This window comes from Oryctolagus cuniculus, chromosome 2, assembly GCF_964237555.1.
Source record: "Oryctolagus cuniculus chromosome 2, mOryCun1.1, whole genome shotgun sequence".
Classification (NCBI taxonomy): domain Eukaryota; kingdom Metazoa; phylum Chordata; class Mammalia; order Lagomorpha; family Leporidae; genus Oryctolagus; species Oryctolagus cuniculus.
In genome coordinates, this window is record NC_091433.1 from 113652241 (window position 1) to 113666791 (window position 14551).

The 14551-nt window shown below is 51.1% G+C and overlaps 1 protein-coding gene and 1 long non-coding RNA gene across 2 annotated transcripts; one reads left to right on the plus strand and one right to left on the minus strand.

Annotated features, from left to right (window-relative positions):
• Window positions 1-1932: 1932 nt before the first annotated feature.
• On the minus strand, window positions 1933-2468 carry LOC138848561 (uncharacterized). The gene is made up of 2 exons (XR_011386493.1): window positions 2346-2468; window positions 1933-2051 (listed from the first exon to the last, which is right to left on the minus strand). It is a non-coding gene; the product is annotated as an uncharacterized lncRNA (long non-coding RNA).
• Window positions 2469-2504: 36 nt separating this feature from the next.
• Window positions 2505-8704, plus strand: CHCHD5 (coiled-coil-helix-coiled-coil-helix domain containing 5). Its single transcript, XM_002709595.5, has 4 exons — window positions 2505-2927; window positions 4574-4714; window positions 4795-4960; window positions 8375-8704. Coding segments are annotated over exons 1-4 (315 nt in total). The 5' UTR covers window positions 2505-2925; the 3' UTR covers window positions 8381-8704.
• Window positions 8705-14551: the final 5847 nt, after the last annotated feature.

Consider the following 14551-nt stretch of genomic DNA (forward strand, 5'->3'; position numbering starts at 1 on the left):
TTAAAAATGCAGAGTAAAAGCCAAAGTCCTTGTGAATGCCCACCAGGCCCCACACCCCATGGCCTCCAGTTACTGCCTGCTCCCCTACCATTTACCACCGCTGTCCTCCTGCTCCAGCCAAGCTGCTCTCTCCTTGGTCCTTGACTGCATCCTGGATGTTGCTGCCTACACAAAGGGCCTTTGCACTGCCACTCCCTGCCTGGCACACTTGTGCACATGCCTCAACCCCTTACTGCCCTGAGCACTCTGCCCAAATGTTACGTTCTCAGGCCTGTGTTGGCCACTGCCTAAAACTGTCATCGTCCCGACACTTCTCCTTTAATTCTTATAATTCTCCTTACCAGTTATCACTAATTTACTAGATGCTGTTCTTATTTACTTTAATTAGTATCTGTCTCTCCTACTATAACATTAAGCCCCAGTTTTGTGTTTCATTTGCGGCTGTTTCAGGGCCTGGCATACAAATGTACTTGGTAAGTATCACACGGGTGAATGAAAAGATTTCATCTTATCCTCATGTCAATCTTGTAAGTAAATACTTTCACTCACTCCCTATTATTCTGCCAGCCCTAAGCTGTGTGTGTGGGGGGGTGGATATAGCAGTGACCACGAGACACAAGGCCCCCTCCCTCACTGGGTTCATAGGGTAATGACACAGGCAAACAAACAATTACACACAATAGTAACAATGTCTGGTAGGGCAGACAAGGGAGAGTCCAGAGGGCTCTGTACCACGTGCTTGGTCTGCTCAGCTCCCTTGCTTCTCCCAAGGGCATCCAGAGGCGGGTGTTAGGAAGAAACTGAAACTCAGAGAGCAAGAAGCATACTGAGATCTCCGATTCAAACTCAGATCTGTCTCACTCCAAACCCCACTGTCCTTAGGGTCCTCTTACATTTGACCCCTGGAGAAGTCAGTTACACCGTTGAGTCACAGACCCAAAGGCTGGAAGTCTGGGAGAATGGGTGCAACGCTCCTCAAGGAGCACGCCTGCTGCTGGGGTCTTCCCCATAGCTGCCGACCTGAACCCCAGAGGTCTGAACCCCTTCTTCCCTTTAGGAAGCACACTGCCTGCACTTTGGGATGAGAACGGGGGGCACTGGCCAGCTTAAGGTTCCATTCTTCCTGGAAAGGAATACCCACGTTTGAAGCCAAAAAGTCGTCTTCTGTCTCTTCCCACAGCCCTGATGCCATCTCCTTTAGCTCTTCTCTCACAAAACGTGCACTGGGGCCGGCCCCGCGGCTCACTAGGCTAATCCTCCGCCTTGCAGCGCCGGCACACCGGGTTCTAGTCCTGGTCGGGGCGCCGGATTCTGTTCCGGTTGTCCCTCTTCCAGGCCAGCTCTCTGCTGTGGCCAGGGAGTGTAGTGGAGGATGGCCCAGGTGCTTGGGCCCTGCACCCCATGGGAGACCAGGAGAAGCACCTGGCTCCTGCCATCGGATCAGCGCGGTGTGCTGGCCACGGCGGCCATCGGAGGGTGAACCAACGGCAAAGGAAGACCTTTCTCTCTGTCTCTCTCTCACTGTCCACTCTGCCTGTCAAACAAAACAAAACAAAACAAAACAAAACCACACACGCAATGGGAAGATGTTCAGGAAGGAAGGGTGGAAGGACCGCAGGGTGAAAAAGCCTCCTTTCAATGTCCATGGCTCCAAGCGCATCAGCTGGGGCAGATTCAGACGGCCAGTGGAGCAGTCACCGACCGCTCGTGGTTACAGCCTCCTGAACAGGTTTCATTTATCTAGAATTCCTGAGGGGCCATGCTCTGTAATAACCCTTCACTTGGGGCTGGTGCTGTGGTGCAGCAGGTTAAAGCCCTGGTCTGAAGCACTGGCATCCCATATGGTCACCAGTTCTAGTCCTGGCAGCTCCTCTTCCGATCCAGCTCTCTGCTGTGGCCTGGGAAAGCAGTGGAAGATGGCTCAAGTCCTTGGGCCCCTGCACCTGCGTGGGAGACCCAGAAGAAGCTCCTGGCTTCGGATCGGTGCAGCTCCGGCCATTGCAGCCATCTGGGGAGTGAACCAGCGGATGGAAGACCTCTCTCTGTAACTCCTGTCTTTCAAATAAATAAAATCAATTTTTTTTTTTTTTAATAAACCCTTCACTTGCACTCTGTCCTATGTGAAGCCTGTCACTGCCATCATCCCCAGTTCACGGAGAAGCCCACTCAGTGCGTCACAGGCTCAAAGAGCTCCTGTCCGGACCTCACATGAACTGCGTTTTTCTCCTAATTTTGGTTAGTCTTGGAAAAACCTGTGTGTTATATGGTAAAACTGATGCTCCCTTCTTTCACCAAGGGATAACCACGTCATAAATGGGACAGTCCACCCCCAGGTCTAAACTCACACTTTGAGGATGGATGAGATGGGAGGCGGAAACGTGCCGCGCTAGGACGAACTACAAGGGCAGGAAGTCATTTATCCATCGTTCCAGGCAGCCGGCACTAAAACCCACTTGCGTCCTGGCTAAAGCCGGAACTTACGCAAAAACGCAGGGGACGCGTCTGGTGACCCCGGCGGGCAGATGGTATGTATACTCAAGCCCCTTCCCGCCAGGCCCGAGCGCGCGCACGCACTAGCGTCACGTTAGGCGACCTGAAGCCCCTAGGACACGCGCATCCATCCCACAAGGCATCGCCGTACGTCCGAACGTCTACTTCCGGTGAACCCGCAAGCCGGAAACAGGGAGCAACACGGCCGGCTGGGACGGAAGTGGCTATGACGGGCGCCGCCGTGACGAGCTGTCGCCGGAAATGACTGCAAAGGGCGCCGCCGTGACGTAGTGGGTCTAAAGGGTACGGGGCTGGCTGCCCGCCAGCTGCTAGAAAAACCGGAAGAGGTTGAGCTGCGTGCCGCCATGACAACCTGATACCGGAAGAGGCGGGTTGCGGCTCCCTGACTGATCCCACGCCGGCACCTGCCTCGAGATGTGAGTAACGGGAGCGTCCACTCCGTACTTGCTACCGCGTCCCTTCTCTTCCGCAGTGACCTTTCTAATCCTAGGCTAGGATCTCGAGAAGGATTTCTTTTGAGAGCCGATCCTCAGTATTGGCCCCGCCCCTAAAGCGCTTAAAGCCCCGCCTCTCATTCCCAGGCCCCGCCCCCGGCGGTTTCAGGCCCTACCCTACTTCCACTAGGAGGCTCTGGCTCCAGGACCCTGGGGCTTCAGACTCATCGGAGGACCTGTAGGACTCCTCCCGCTGGGTCATCCAGGTCTTCCCAGGACCCTGACGTCACCTCTGTGGCTCACGGGCTTGTTCCAGACCGCTTTGACCTTGCACTGGCTTCCCAGACCTTGTCCCCCCAAACCTCAGGAGCTCATGAGTAGGACTCTCCAGATCTACCCCTCGTCAAGGGCTTCCAGATCCTGCCCCCAGGACAAGCTCCTGAGTCCCACCCTAGGATCTGCAACCCCATCCCAGGACCTCAGCTGTCATCTCTCGGGTCCCTGTCCTCAGGCCTCATGTCTGACTCTGGTCAAGAGGTCTTTCCCCACCTCTTGGACCCTTAAACCTCACGTTTAGGACTTCCAAACTCATTTAGGCCTCTGAAGCTCTCTTTCCCTTGAACTCGGGTCTTTCTTCTTCTTCTTTTTTTTTCTTTCAAAGATTTATTTATTTGAGGGACAGAGTTATAGGCAAGGAGGGAGAGACAGAAAGATCCTCCATCTGCCGGTTCACTCCCCAGGTGGCTGCAATGGCCGGAGCTGGGCCAATCCGCAGCCAGGATCCAGGTGCTTCTTCTGAGTCTCCCACGCGGGTGCGGGGGCCCAAGCACTTGGGCCTTCCTTCACTACTTTCCCTGGCCATTAGCAGGGAGCTGGATCAGAAGTGGAGCAGCCGGATTGGAACTGGCACCCATATGGGATGCTGGCGCTGCAGGCAGTGGGTTTACCCATTACACCATGGTGCTGGTCCTTGGGTCTTACTTCTAAAGCTTCTCCCAGGCCTGGAGGATGCCTGACCACCAAGATCCTTCTTGAAGGTTGTTGAAGGTTGAAAGAGTCTCCCACTCCCCACCAAGGCCTGTGTTAGAATAACCAAGGGGCCGGCGCCGTGGCACAGTAGGTTAATCCTCCTCCTGCAGCACCAGCATCCCATATGGGTGCCGGTTCTAGTCCCAGCTGCTCCTCTTCCAATCCGGCTTTCTACTAAGGCCTGGGAAAGCAGTAGATGGTCCAAGCACTTGGGCCCCTACACCTGCGTGGGAGACCCTGAAGAAGTTCCTGGCTCCTGGCTCCTCGCTTCGGGTTGGTTCAGCTCCGGCCATTGCAGCTATCTGGGGAGTGAACCAGTGGATGGAAGACCTCTGCCTCTGTCTCTCCCACTCGCTTTCTATAACTCTTCCTCTCAAATAAATAAATTTTTTAAAATAACCAGACCTTGTTTTAGGACCTCCACCCACTGTGTTCCACCTTCCCCAGCCTCAGCCTTACTGCTACATCACCTTTGCTCCATTGCAGGATTCTCGGACTCCCGGATTTGCCCATGACCCCTAGCCCTAACTCAAACCCAGATGAGAACTCTTTTCCTTGCCAGCTGCCCAGAATTATCCTCAGCCCATCCTGTCCCACAGGCAGGCAGCCCTGGAGGTCACTGCTCGCTACTGCGGCCGGGAACTGGAGCAGTATGGCCAGTGTGTGACGGCCAAGCCTGAGTCATGGCAGCGAGACTGTCACCACCTTAAGATGAGCATTGCCCGATGCACGTCCACCCAGTGAGTGTGGGCAAGTACCAGTCTGTGGGGTGGGCAGTGGGGTGGAGCCTCCCAGGACCTGAAGTACCCTACCTCCACAGCCCAGTCATCCGCCAGATCCGCCAGGCCTGTGCTGAGCCCTTTGAGGCCTTTGAGGAGTGTCTTCGCCAGAACGAGTCAGCTGTGGGCAACTGCGCAGAGCACGTGCGCCGCTTCCTGCAGTGCGCCGAGCAGGTGCAGCTGCCACAGTCGTCCACAACCGTGGAGGTAAGGGAGGCTCACCGGTTCACTGATCCCCCGTCCCCTAAATTCCCCTGCAGCCTTCTAGCTGTTCAGGTTAACAACCCTGCAGTCCCCACACAGGCCTTCGTTGTGCAGCATGGAACATGGTTGCCCGTTGCCTCTCCCCACCCCTGCACTGTGAGGATGCCTGCCCCAGACTTCTCGCTGGGCCGCCTGCCTCACTCTTATCTTACATGGCCTGGGCAAGCATTCGAGACCTGAGATGCGGTTCTTGCTCAGAGCCCTCCAGTGGCTTCCTAGGCACATTGAGAACAAGAGCTCAGGTGCTTGCTAGGTTCCTAGGTCTTCCCTAGGCTGACCTTACTCACTTCCTCCCTAGTCCCCTCTTGCACTTCCTCACTGGCTCTCAGCTGCACTGGCAGGGGGGGCGGGTTAGTCAAGCAAAGCAAAGCAAAACAAAACAAAAAAAGCAAACTGACCTCTTTGAAGTACATACGCAGATGTACAGCATACCTGTGTATTAGTTCATGGATTTTACTCGGTTCATGGGCGGGCCTACTTAGAGACAGCCTAGGATTCTTAGGGGTTGCAGTAATGGCAACGATTGAGAAGTGCTCTGTAGGTGTTTCCTGCCTTCCCCACTGGACTGTGTACTCCAGAGGCAAAGGCCCTCCTTTCACCAGCTCTTCCTGAACACCCTCCCCTGTCCTGGTAACCCGGTCTTCTCTCTCTTACTTCTGACTCAGCCCATCCTGAAGCCTTCTCTTGGGCCTCTGTGCTCCATCTGACCCTTTGCAGTCCATTCTCTCTGCGGGGAAATTTGCCCATGTTTTGCTTTGCTTCTGCTTCGATACTTCGCCGTGTCTTTAACTCAGCACAGCCTCCAGGGCCCTGCACGATGGGACCCCTGTGACCTCTGGCCCCATCTCTCCCCACTTAACACCTCAAGCTCTGTGTTCTAGCCCTCGTGAACACAGTTACTCAGTGCACTCCTTGCCTGCTTTTGTCCAGCTGCTTTCCTGTGCCTGGACTGCCCTTCCGTCTCCTGGCTAATCCTGTTGCAGGTTAGATGGCCCCTCCCTCAGGAACCCTCCTCTGATGCCCCACCCCTGAGCCCCGCTGCCAGGATCCACAAGCCCCCTTCCCCCACCACGGCTCATATCCTGCTGCTTCCCTGCATGCCTGCCCAGAAACCAGTGGAAGGAGCTGAATATCCCCAGGAAACTCTTAGTAATGATCTGCTACTTACCGTACGAATTTTTCAGCCTTCTGTTGGGAACATTTCTTCCCTCCCCTCCCCTCCCCTCCTCTCCCCTTCCTTTCCCTTTTTTAATTAATTAATTAGAAAGGCAGAGTTAGAGGGAGAGAGGGAGAGACAGAGAGAGAAGATCTTCCATCTACTGGTTTACTCCCTAGATGGCCCCAACGGCCAGAGCTGGGCCGATCTGAAGCCAGGAGCTTCTTCCGGGTCTCCCACATGGGCGCAGGGACCCAAGGACTTGGGCCATCCTCCACTGCCTTTCTGGGCCATCAGCAGAGAGCTGGATCAGAAGTGGAGCAGTTGGCACTCGAATCGGCACCCATATGGGATACTGGTGCCACAAGCAGCAGCTTTACCCACTATGCCACGGTGCCAACCCCAGGGACCGACCGACCTACCTTTCTTTCTCTCTTTCTCTCTCTCTCTCTTACTCTCTCTCTCTCTTTCTCTCCCTCTCTCTCTTTCTCTCTCTTTCTCTCTCTCTCTCTCTCTCTCTTCTCTCTCTCTCTCTCTCTCTCTCTCTCTCTTTCTCTCTCTTTCTTTCTTTGACAGGCAGAGTGAGAGAGAGACAAAGGTCTTCCTTTTTCTATTGGTCCACCCCCCAAGTAGTTGCTACGGCCAGCGTGTTGTGGCCGGCGCGCTGCGCCGATCCGAAGCCAGGAGCCAGGTGCTTCCTCCTGGTCTTCCATGTGGGTGCAGGGCCCAAGGAATTGGGGCATCCTCCTCTGCCTTCCTGGGCCACAGCAGAGAGATGGACTGGAAGAGGAGCAACCGGGACAGAATCCGGCGCCCCGACCGGGACCAGAACCCGGTGTGCCAGCGCCGCAAGCGGAGGATTAGCCTAGTGAGCTGCGGTGCCAGCACATTTCTTTCAAGTTTTTATGGCATCTGAACAGCTCTCATTTTAGGGCTAGGTGCTCCTTCTCTTCCAGGACAAACATCCAGTCTCTCCCTGATCTCCCTGTGGCCACCCTTGCCCTAACCAGCTACACTTTCCTGGCAGTCAAAGGAATTTTTAAAAATGGAAGTTGGGGGGGCCGGCTCCCTGACACAGTAGGTTAATCCTCCGCCTGTGGCACCAGCATCCCATTGGGGTGCTGGTTTTAGTCCCGGCTGCCCCTCTTCCAATCCAGCTCTCTGCTGTGGCCTGTGAAAGCAGTAGAAGATGGCCCACATGCTTGGGTCCCTGAATCCCATAAGTGGCTGCTCCACTTCCGATCCAGCTCTCTGCTGTGGCCTGGGAAAGCAGTAGAAGATGGCCCAAGTCCTTGGGCCCCTGCACCCACATGTGAGACCTGAAAGAAGCTCTTGGCTCCTGGCTTCGGAATGGCACAGCTCTGGCCATTGCGGCCAGTTGGGGAGTGAACCAGCAGATGGAAGACCTCTCTCTCTCTCTCTCTGCCTCTCCTTCTCTCTCTGTGTAATGCTTTCAAATAAATAAATAAATCTTTAAAAAAAAAAAAAAAGGAAGTTAGGTCAGATCTCTCCCCCTTTATAACCTTCTTGTGGTTCTCCAGTGCACATGGAGTAAGTAACACCCAGCCCCCACCTAACTACTCTGCTGGTGATGGCATCCCAGTTACAACTCTCCTTCTCTAGCTGGGGCAGTGGGATTTGGGCCTCCTCTACTCTCTCATCTACACAATAGCAGACACACGCACAGCCTCATGTCATGTTGGTGCTTCAAAATGTTTGTGAAAAATGGAATTAAAAGATGTTTACTTTCTCTTGAACTTTTTTGAAGTACCTTCGTACAGCATGATAGAAAGCCTGTGTGGACTGTCTCATGTCTGTGTAGCTAATAAAGTGCGGCACGTTCTTCCCCCTTCACACACCTCTGCTCTTCCCTCTTGGTTTTCTGCGTAGAGTTTCTCATCACTTCACACATTTTTGTTAATTTATTGTCTGTTCCTCCCTACTTCATTGGAAGCTCCCCACAGTCAGAGATTTTGCCTGCTGAATTCCAAGTACCTGCAGCAATGCCGGGCATACAGGAGGTGCCCAATAAACATGGCCACATGGTTAATGACAGTTCACCATGGCCAACTTGTTCAATGGCAAATGGCCAAGGTTGTTGCCTGAGACCCTTTCCCTCCAGACTATATGATTGCTCCAGCCGTGGTCCCAAGGCTGGCACAGAAGAGGTGCTAATCGATGCCAATGTGTTTTCCCAACAGGCATAGCCGCATCCCGCCTCCTGAGGACTCCTTTGATGCCAGGAAAATTGGACATGAGTGCGTGGTCCCTCGGTGTGCCCAGTCCTACAGAGTGACCAGTTGGAGTCCTGACTTTCCTGGATGCCAGGACTCCCAATAAATAAGACTGTATACTGGGCTTTGATTCTTGCTTTCAGCATTGAGGGGCCTTAGGAGAGCTGACTGAGAAGAAAGCCTGGCCCTCCAGTCTTCAGATTCAGGCGCTGTACCAAGGGATGGCCAGGGAGTGGCAAGGTGCTCCATCTGTTCACTGGGACTCGGACAACCCTTTATTAAAGCTGCCAGAACTACCGTGTCCTGTCACTTGCTGCATGCACATGGGAGAAAAGCAGTTTATCCCTCGTGTTTGTCAGACCTTTGTTGAGTGTTCTACGTGCCTCTTTCCTGGCTGCATTCAGAACCACTTGAGCATTAGACTTGGGCATTAGACAGTGGAGGTCAATAGTCTGGCTTTATTATTGAAAACAACTGCCTGGAAGTGTGTGACTCAGAAGTCTGCTGCACTGGGCTTCTAAGTTGACCTTGCTCTAGAGAATTTGAGTGGATAGTATATTTGGAATTTGATTTCAGAAATGCTGGTAGGGGATTGGAGAAGGAAGACAGAAGGGAAGACAGCCAGTGAAAGGTACATTGTCCAGTCAGTTACCACCGTGGGCAACTGGGGCTCAGTCTCACTGGGACCTCTGGAAGACTGCCTGGAACATACATCATTTATCCTCTCAAGGGTGTTTATCCACCCACTCCCCATGTCTTTGAGAACTGTTTTCATGGACACTGACCATCTGGCACTTCTAGCCTACCCACCACGGGCCAACTGTGCTCCTGTCGTCAGAAGAGAGTGCTAAGCAGAGTGACAGGCCTCGCATGCAGAAGAGATGCTGTGTGGACCTGGGCGTCCCAACAGGGGCTGCTGCAGTCAATTAGGACTTTTCCTCACGATTACAAGCTCCTTAGCATGGGCAGGTAAGCAAGAGAGGAGATAAGCAAGTATGCAGGAGAGAGAGAGAGAGAGAGAGAGCCCGAGCCCAGAGTAGAGGTGAACATGCCCATGGCCAACACTCAGATTCACCACTTAAGCCAGTTATGCATCCCTGGAGGGACTCCAGACCTATGGAGATTGGAGTAGCCAGCCATTTGAAACTTAAAACTTGTGTTTTTGCTAAAAAAAAAACAAAAAACAAAAAAAAAAAACCCTGGCCCTATGAGAGTCATGTCTGGGAATTAACCTCCAAGACAAAGGAAATTGTCCTCTCTCTCTCTCTCTCTCTCTTTCTTTCAAATAAATAAGTACATCTTTAACAAAAGGAAAAGAAAAAAGGAAATTGTCCATTGACTTAGGATCTGGGATGGAAGTCCTGGAGGGCTGGGGTTGCAGAAGCCACCAGGTGCCATGTGGTTGAGGCAGGAGGAAACCCAGGTAGTGGACAAGAGGATTCTGACCAGTTCCTGTGGTCTGGGAGGGAGTGCCTAGGTCCTGATTGCTTTCTGCTCCCATCTGCAGTTTTTCTAGGCCATGGATTGAGCCTAGATTTCTTTGGATTTTTTCTGCCCAGCCTACTTTTCTTGAGTAAGTGTGAGCAGGGTTCTCCTGCTTGCAGGTAAAAGGTATGATTAAAACAGACAAATTGGAGGTCCAGCCTGCATATTGGAGCTTGAACTGTAAGTGGCCCCTCTTCCACTAGTCTAAGTGCTCCCTTAGTGGTCATCTCAGGGGTCCAAGAGAATGAAAATGGATGCCTCAAAGCTAGCACTTTCACCACATTTTAATGGTCAAAGCGGTCATGAGGCCAGCCCAGATTAAGGAGGTAGGGAGATTACTGCTTGATGGCATTTGGCTGCATCGAATTTGAATTATATTTATTATTTTCATTTTGATTTAAAAGGTAGAGAGACAGAGACAGATTTTTTTATCACTTGGTTTACTCCCCAAATGCCTGCAACAGCCTGGGCTGGACCAGGACAAAACGAGGAGCCAGCAACTCCATCCAGGTCTCCCTCATGGCTTGTAGGGACCCAAGTACTTGAACCTGCTGCCTTCCATGGTGCACATTAAGCAAATCCTGGATCAGAAGCTGACTAGCTCGAACTTGAATCAGGCACTCTAATACGAGATTCCAGTGTTCCAAGTACCAAGTTAACCTGTGCCCCTATTTGAATTACCACAAGAAGTTTTATTTATTTTTTGATAGGCAGCGTTAGTGAGAGAGAGAGAGAGAGAGAGAGAGAGAGAGAGAGACAGAGAGAAAGGTATTCCTTCTGTTGATTCAATCCCCAAATGGCTGCTACAGCTGGCGCGCTGCGCTGATCCGAAGCCAGGAGCCAGGTGCTTCCTCCTGGTCTCCCATACGGGTGCAGGGCCCAAGGACCTGGGCCATCCTCCACTGCCTTCCCGGGCCACAACAGAGAGCTGGACTGGAAGAGGAGCAACTGGACAGAACCGGCATCCCAACTGGGACTAGAACCTGGAGTGCCAGCACTGCAGGCCGAGGGTTAGCTTAGTGAGCTGCGGCGCCGGCCTGTGAAGTTTTATTTCTTATATTTCTAAGAATGTCACATTTTCAAACTGTTGTAAATTTGTTCATAATATCTTTGTTTTTTAGGGTATACAGAGTCTGTAGTGATAGTCCCTTTTCAACCCTGATGATGTTAGTTTTCTGTACCCACTTCCCTTTCTTCTTGATCAGTCTGGACAGGGTTTTATCAGTATTTTCACAGAATTTATTTTTGCCTTTGCTGATTATTTTATATATATATATATATTTATATATTGGACAGGCAGAGTTAGAAAGTGAGAGACAGAGAGAAAGGTCTTCCTTCTGCTGGTTCACTCCCCAAATGGACACTACAGCCGGCGTGCTGCGCCGATCCGAAGCCAGGAGCCAGGTGCTTCCTCCTGGTTTCCCATGCGGGTGCAGGGCCCAAAGACTTGGGCCATCCTCCACTGCCTTCCCTGGACCACAGCAGAGAGCCAGACTGGAAGAGGAGCAACCAGGACAGAATCCGGCACCTCAACCGGAACTAGAACCCAGGGTGCCGGCGCCGCAGCCGGAGGATTAGCCTAGTGAGCCACGGTGCTGGCTGTATATATTGGTTTTAAATTCAGTTAATTTAATTTTCCATTGTTTTTCATCTTTTTGGGATCAATGTTTAGCTCACTGGTTTCCAGCCTTTCTTTTCTAATATTCAAATTTTCTACAAAGCATGGCTTTCTATTTTGATTTCTTTATTGATCTCATATTATTTAGAAGTTTAGAATTCTTAATTTCTAAACATACAGGGATTTTTCTACTTATCTTGCCTAATTGAAGTTGGTTTGGGAACGTTATTTTATATGACAAATCTTGAACTTGTTGAAGATTTATGGCTTGGCATAGGCTTTGTTTTTGTTAATGTGGCATATGTGCTTGAATCATAATCCTTGGTTCACGATGCACTGTCTTAGCTTGGGTTCTACCAGAAACAGACTTTGAGACAAGGATTTGGGAGATGATCCCAAAGAGCATTGGTAGGGCAGTGGGAACGGAGACAGGGGAGGGAAAGAAGCACATGAGGGTGCGTCATCAAGTGGATTATCATTATGGGCAAAGTGTTGTTTGGGGGTCTCTGGGAAATGGCATAGAGCATATGATTCCCACTTAAAGGGTGAGGGGCCATATTCATGAACCTCCATCAATCATTTGGCTAAGAGCTGTTTAAGGGACTGGAGTTGTTGTTGTTGTTTTTTAAAGATTTATTTATTTTATTTGAAAGAGTTACAGAGAGAGGAGAGGTAGAGGTAGAGAGGGAGAGAGAGAGAGAGAGATCTTCCACGTGATGGTTCACTCCACAGTTGACCACAATGGCCAGAACTGTGCTGATCCGAAGCCAGGAGCCAGGAGCTTCTTCCAGGTCTCCCATGCAGGTGCAGGGGCCCAAGGACTTGGGCCATCTTCTACTGCTTTCCCAGGCCATAGCAGAGAGCTGGAATTGAAGTGGGGCAGCTGGGTCTCGAACTGGCATCCATATGGGATGCCGGCGCTTCAGGCCAGGGCATTAACCCACTGCGCCACAGTACTGACCCCTGGGACTGGAGCTTTAATTCTCTGCCACTTCCTGCTTGCCACGCACACAGGCAGATTGGGCTCTGGAGGAGGGAAATTCTCCAGCCAAGAGCAGCTGTCTTGGCTCATGGCTACCGCTCATTGCCACAGTTACAATGGCCGCCACAGTGGCCACTAGCACCTTAATATCTGTTTCCTATCACTGCTGCCACCTTTTACCCTATCCTACCACAGCTACCATTGGTGAAGCTGTTGAAGTAACGTAGTCTTTGAAAATGCTTGACTTACTTCACAAAGAATGGCTGCATTCAATCAAGAAGTCCACTAGCAGTGGTGGGCATGAAGGATGGAGAAGTATTAGGAAGAGTGTGTTGTGCTGGGCAGTGGGCAGGTGGCAGTGTCCAGATGAGTGTAGATGACACCGAGGGTTCTGAGGTGCAGAACAGGCCAGCCAGAGGCATGTGGGTGGAGGAGGGGATATCGTAACCAGGGAGCAGAGTACGTCTTTGAGGGTCTCCAATTAACCTTTGATGGTTTTCAGGTTATAACAGGATTTTGTGTTTGCCGTTGAACGTATTGTGTTGACAGACATAATCAGTAAATTGTAACTATTTCAGCGCTTGCCTTCAGTGAGTAAACACCTAACTACTACTTTAAAAAGCTTTCAGGTCTGGAGTGAGGATTTAGCTTAGCAGTTAAGACACCCATGTCCCATGTCAGCATGACAGGATTTGATTCCTAACTCCAGCTTCTCGTCAGTGCAGACCTTGGGCGGCAGTGGTGACGGCTCAAGTGGTTAGGTTCCTGCTGCCCACATGGAAGACCTGATTGAATTCTCAGCTCCTGCCCCCAGCCCATCCCTAGCTGTTGTAGGCATTTGGGGAGTGACCTGGTTGGTGATGGGAGCTCGCTCTCTCTCTCTCTCTCTCAATGTGCCTCCCAGGTTAAAAAAAAAAAAAAAAAAAAAAAAGAAAAGAACTTCAACATGAGTGTGTGCAGATCCCCTAAGGAATTTGGTAATTTTCAAAGAACATGTGCTGGCTTCTCCCATACAGTGTACTGTCTTGTTGCTCAGGCCACATCCCAAACCAGTTAAATCCAGTTCTCTTAGAATAAGACCCAGACACTGAGATTTTTAAAAATCCATGAATTTAAAAACAATTCAGTGTATATCCAAGGCTGAAAACTGCTGTGGCGGAATTTCTCATTTTAGTTTGACTGTCTTATAATATTAACTTGCTTGGAAATGAGGTCGTGAACGATGTCACACTGATTCTGATGCCCCTGAAGACAGAGTTTGCAGTCTGGGGTTCTATGACTGTCACAGGAGTCAGTCTCTCTCAACTCTTACCAGTGAGATGATGACATCAGAAACGAGGTGATCCCCAAATAACTCATACTTTTCTTCTTGGATGGACCAGAAACTGCTGGCTGAATGTTGGATCAGGGCAGCTGGACCTAAAGAGAAGATTCTAAAAAAGAAGCAGCAACCTTTCTCTCTCTCTCTCTCTCTCACTGTCCACTCTGCCTGTAAAAAAAAAAAAAAAAGCAGCAAAGTAAAGATGCCAAGGCCGTGGGCAAGTTTCCACATGAGGGGGCCTGTGTCCCTGAGGCTCCCAAGCCCAGGCTGGAGTTACTCTTGCTACACAATGTGTAGTCCCAGGACCAACCTCATACTTCCCAGGAGAAGCAGCTGATGATAACACAGTGACTGTAAAGCAGCAGTGCAAGGTGCCGGTGAGGCGACGGGGGACGTGCACATCGCAGAACGAAGAAACAGCAACTCTCAAGAGCCCGTACCCAGCGGAGCTCACGCCCCAGGGAACCAGGCCCAGGGAAGCATCTGCACTTTTAAAATACATAAATGAGACGCATAAATGCAAGCCTTTTAAAAAGAGTGCCAATACAATACTAATTAAAATGAACATTTTCTATATTTAATATAAAACAATGATAGCATTTCTTCCTGTCCCATGATGCAGTGAGATATTTCTGCCTTTCCTGTTTCCTTGTCCAGTAATGCTGCTCTGAGTTGCCTGCAGTCTTTCGAACGTCCTTCCTTTCCTTTGCTCAGTGGTAAAACCGGAAATCCTAACTG

Coding starts and splice junctions, on each gene's coding strand:
- CHCHD5 (XM_002709595.5), top strand. Junction 4,715..4,794: donor GCCCGATGCACGTCCACCCA/GTGAGTGTGGGC, acceptor CTACCTCCACAG/CCCAGTCATCCGCCAGATCC.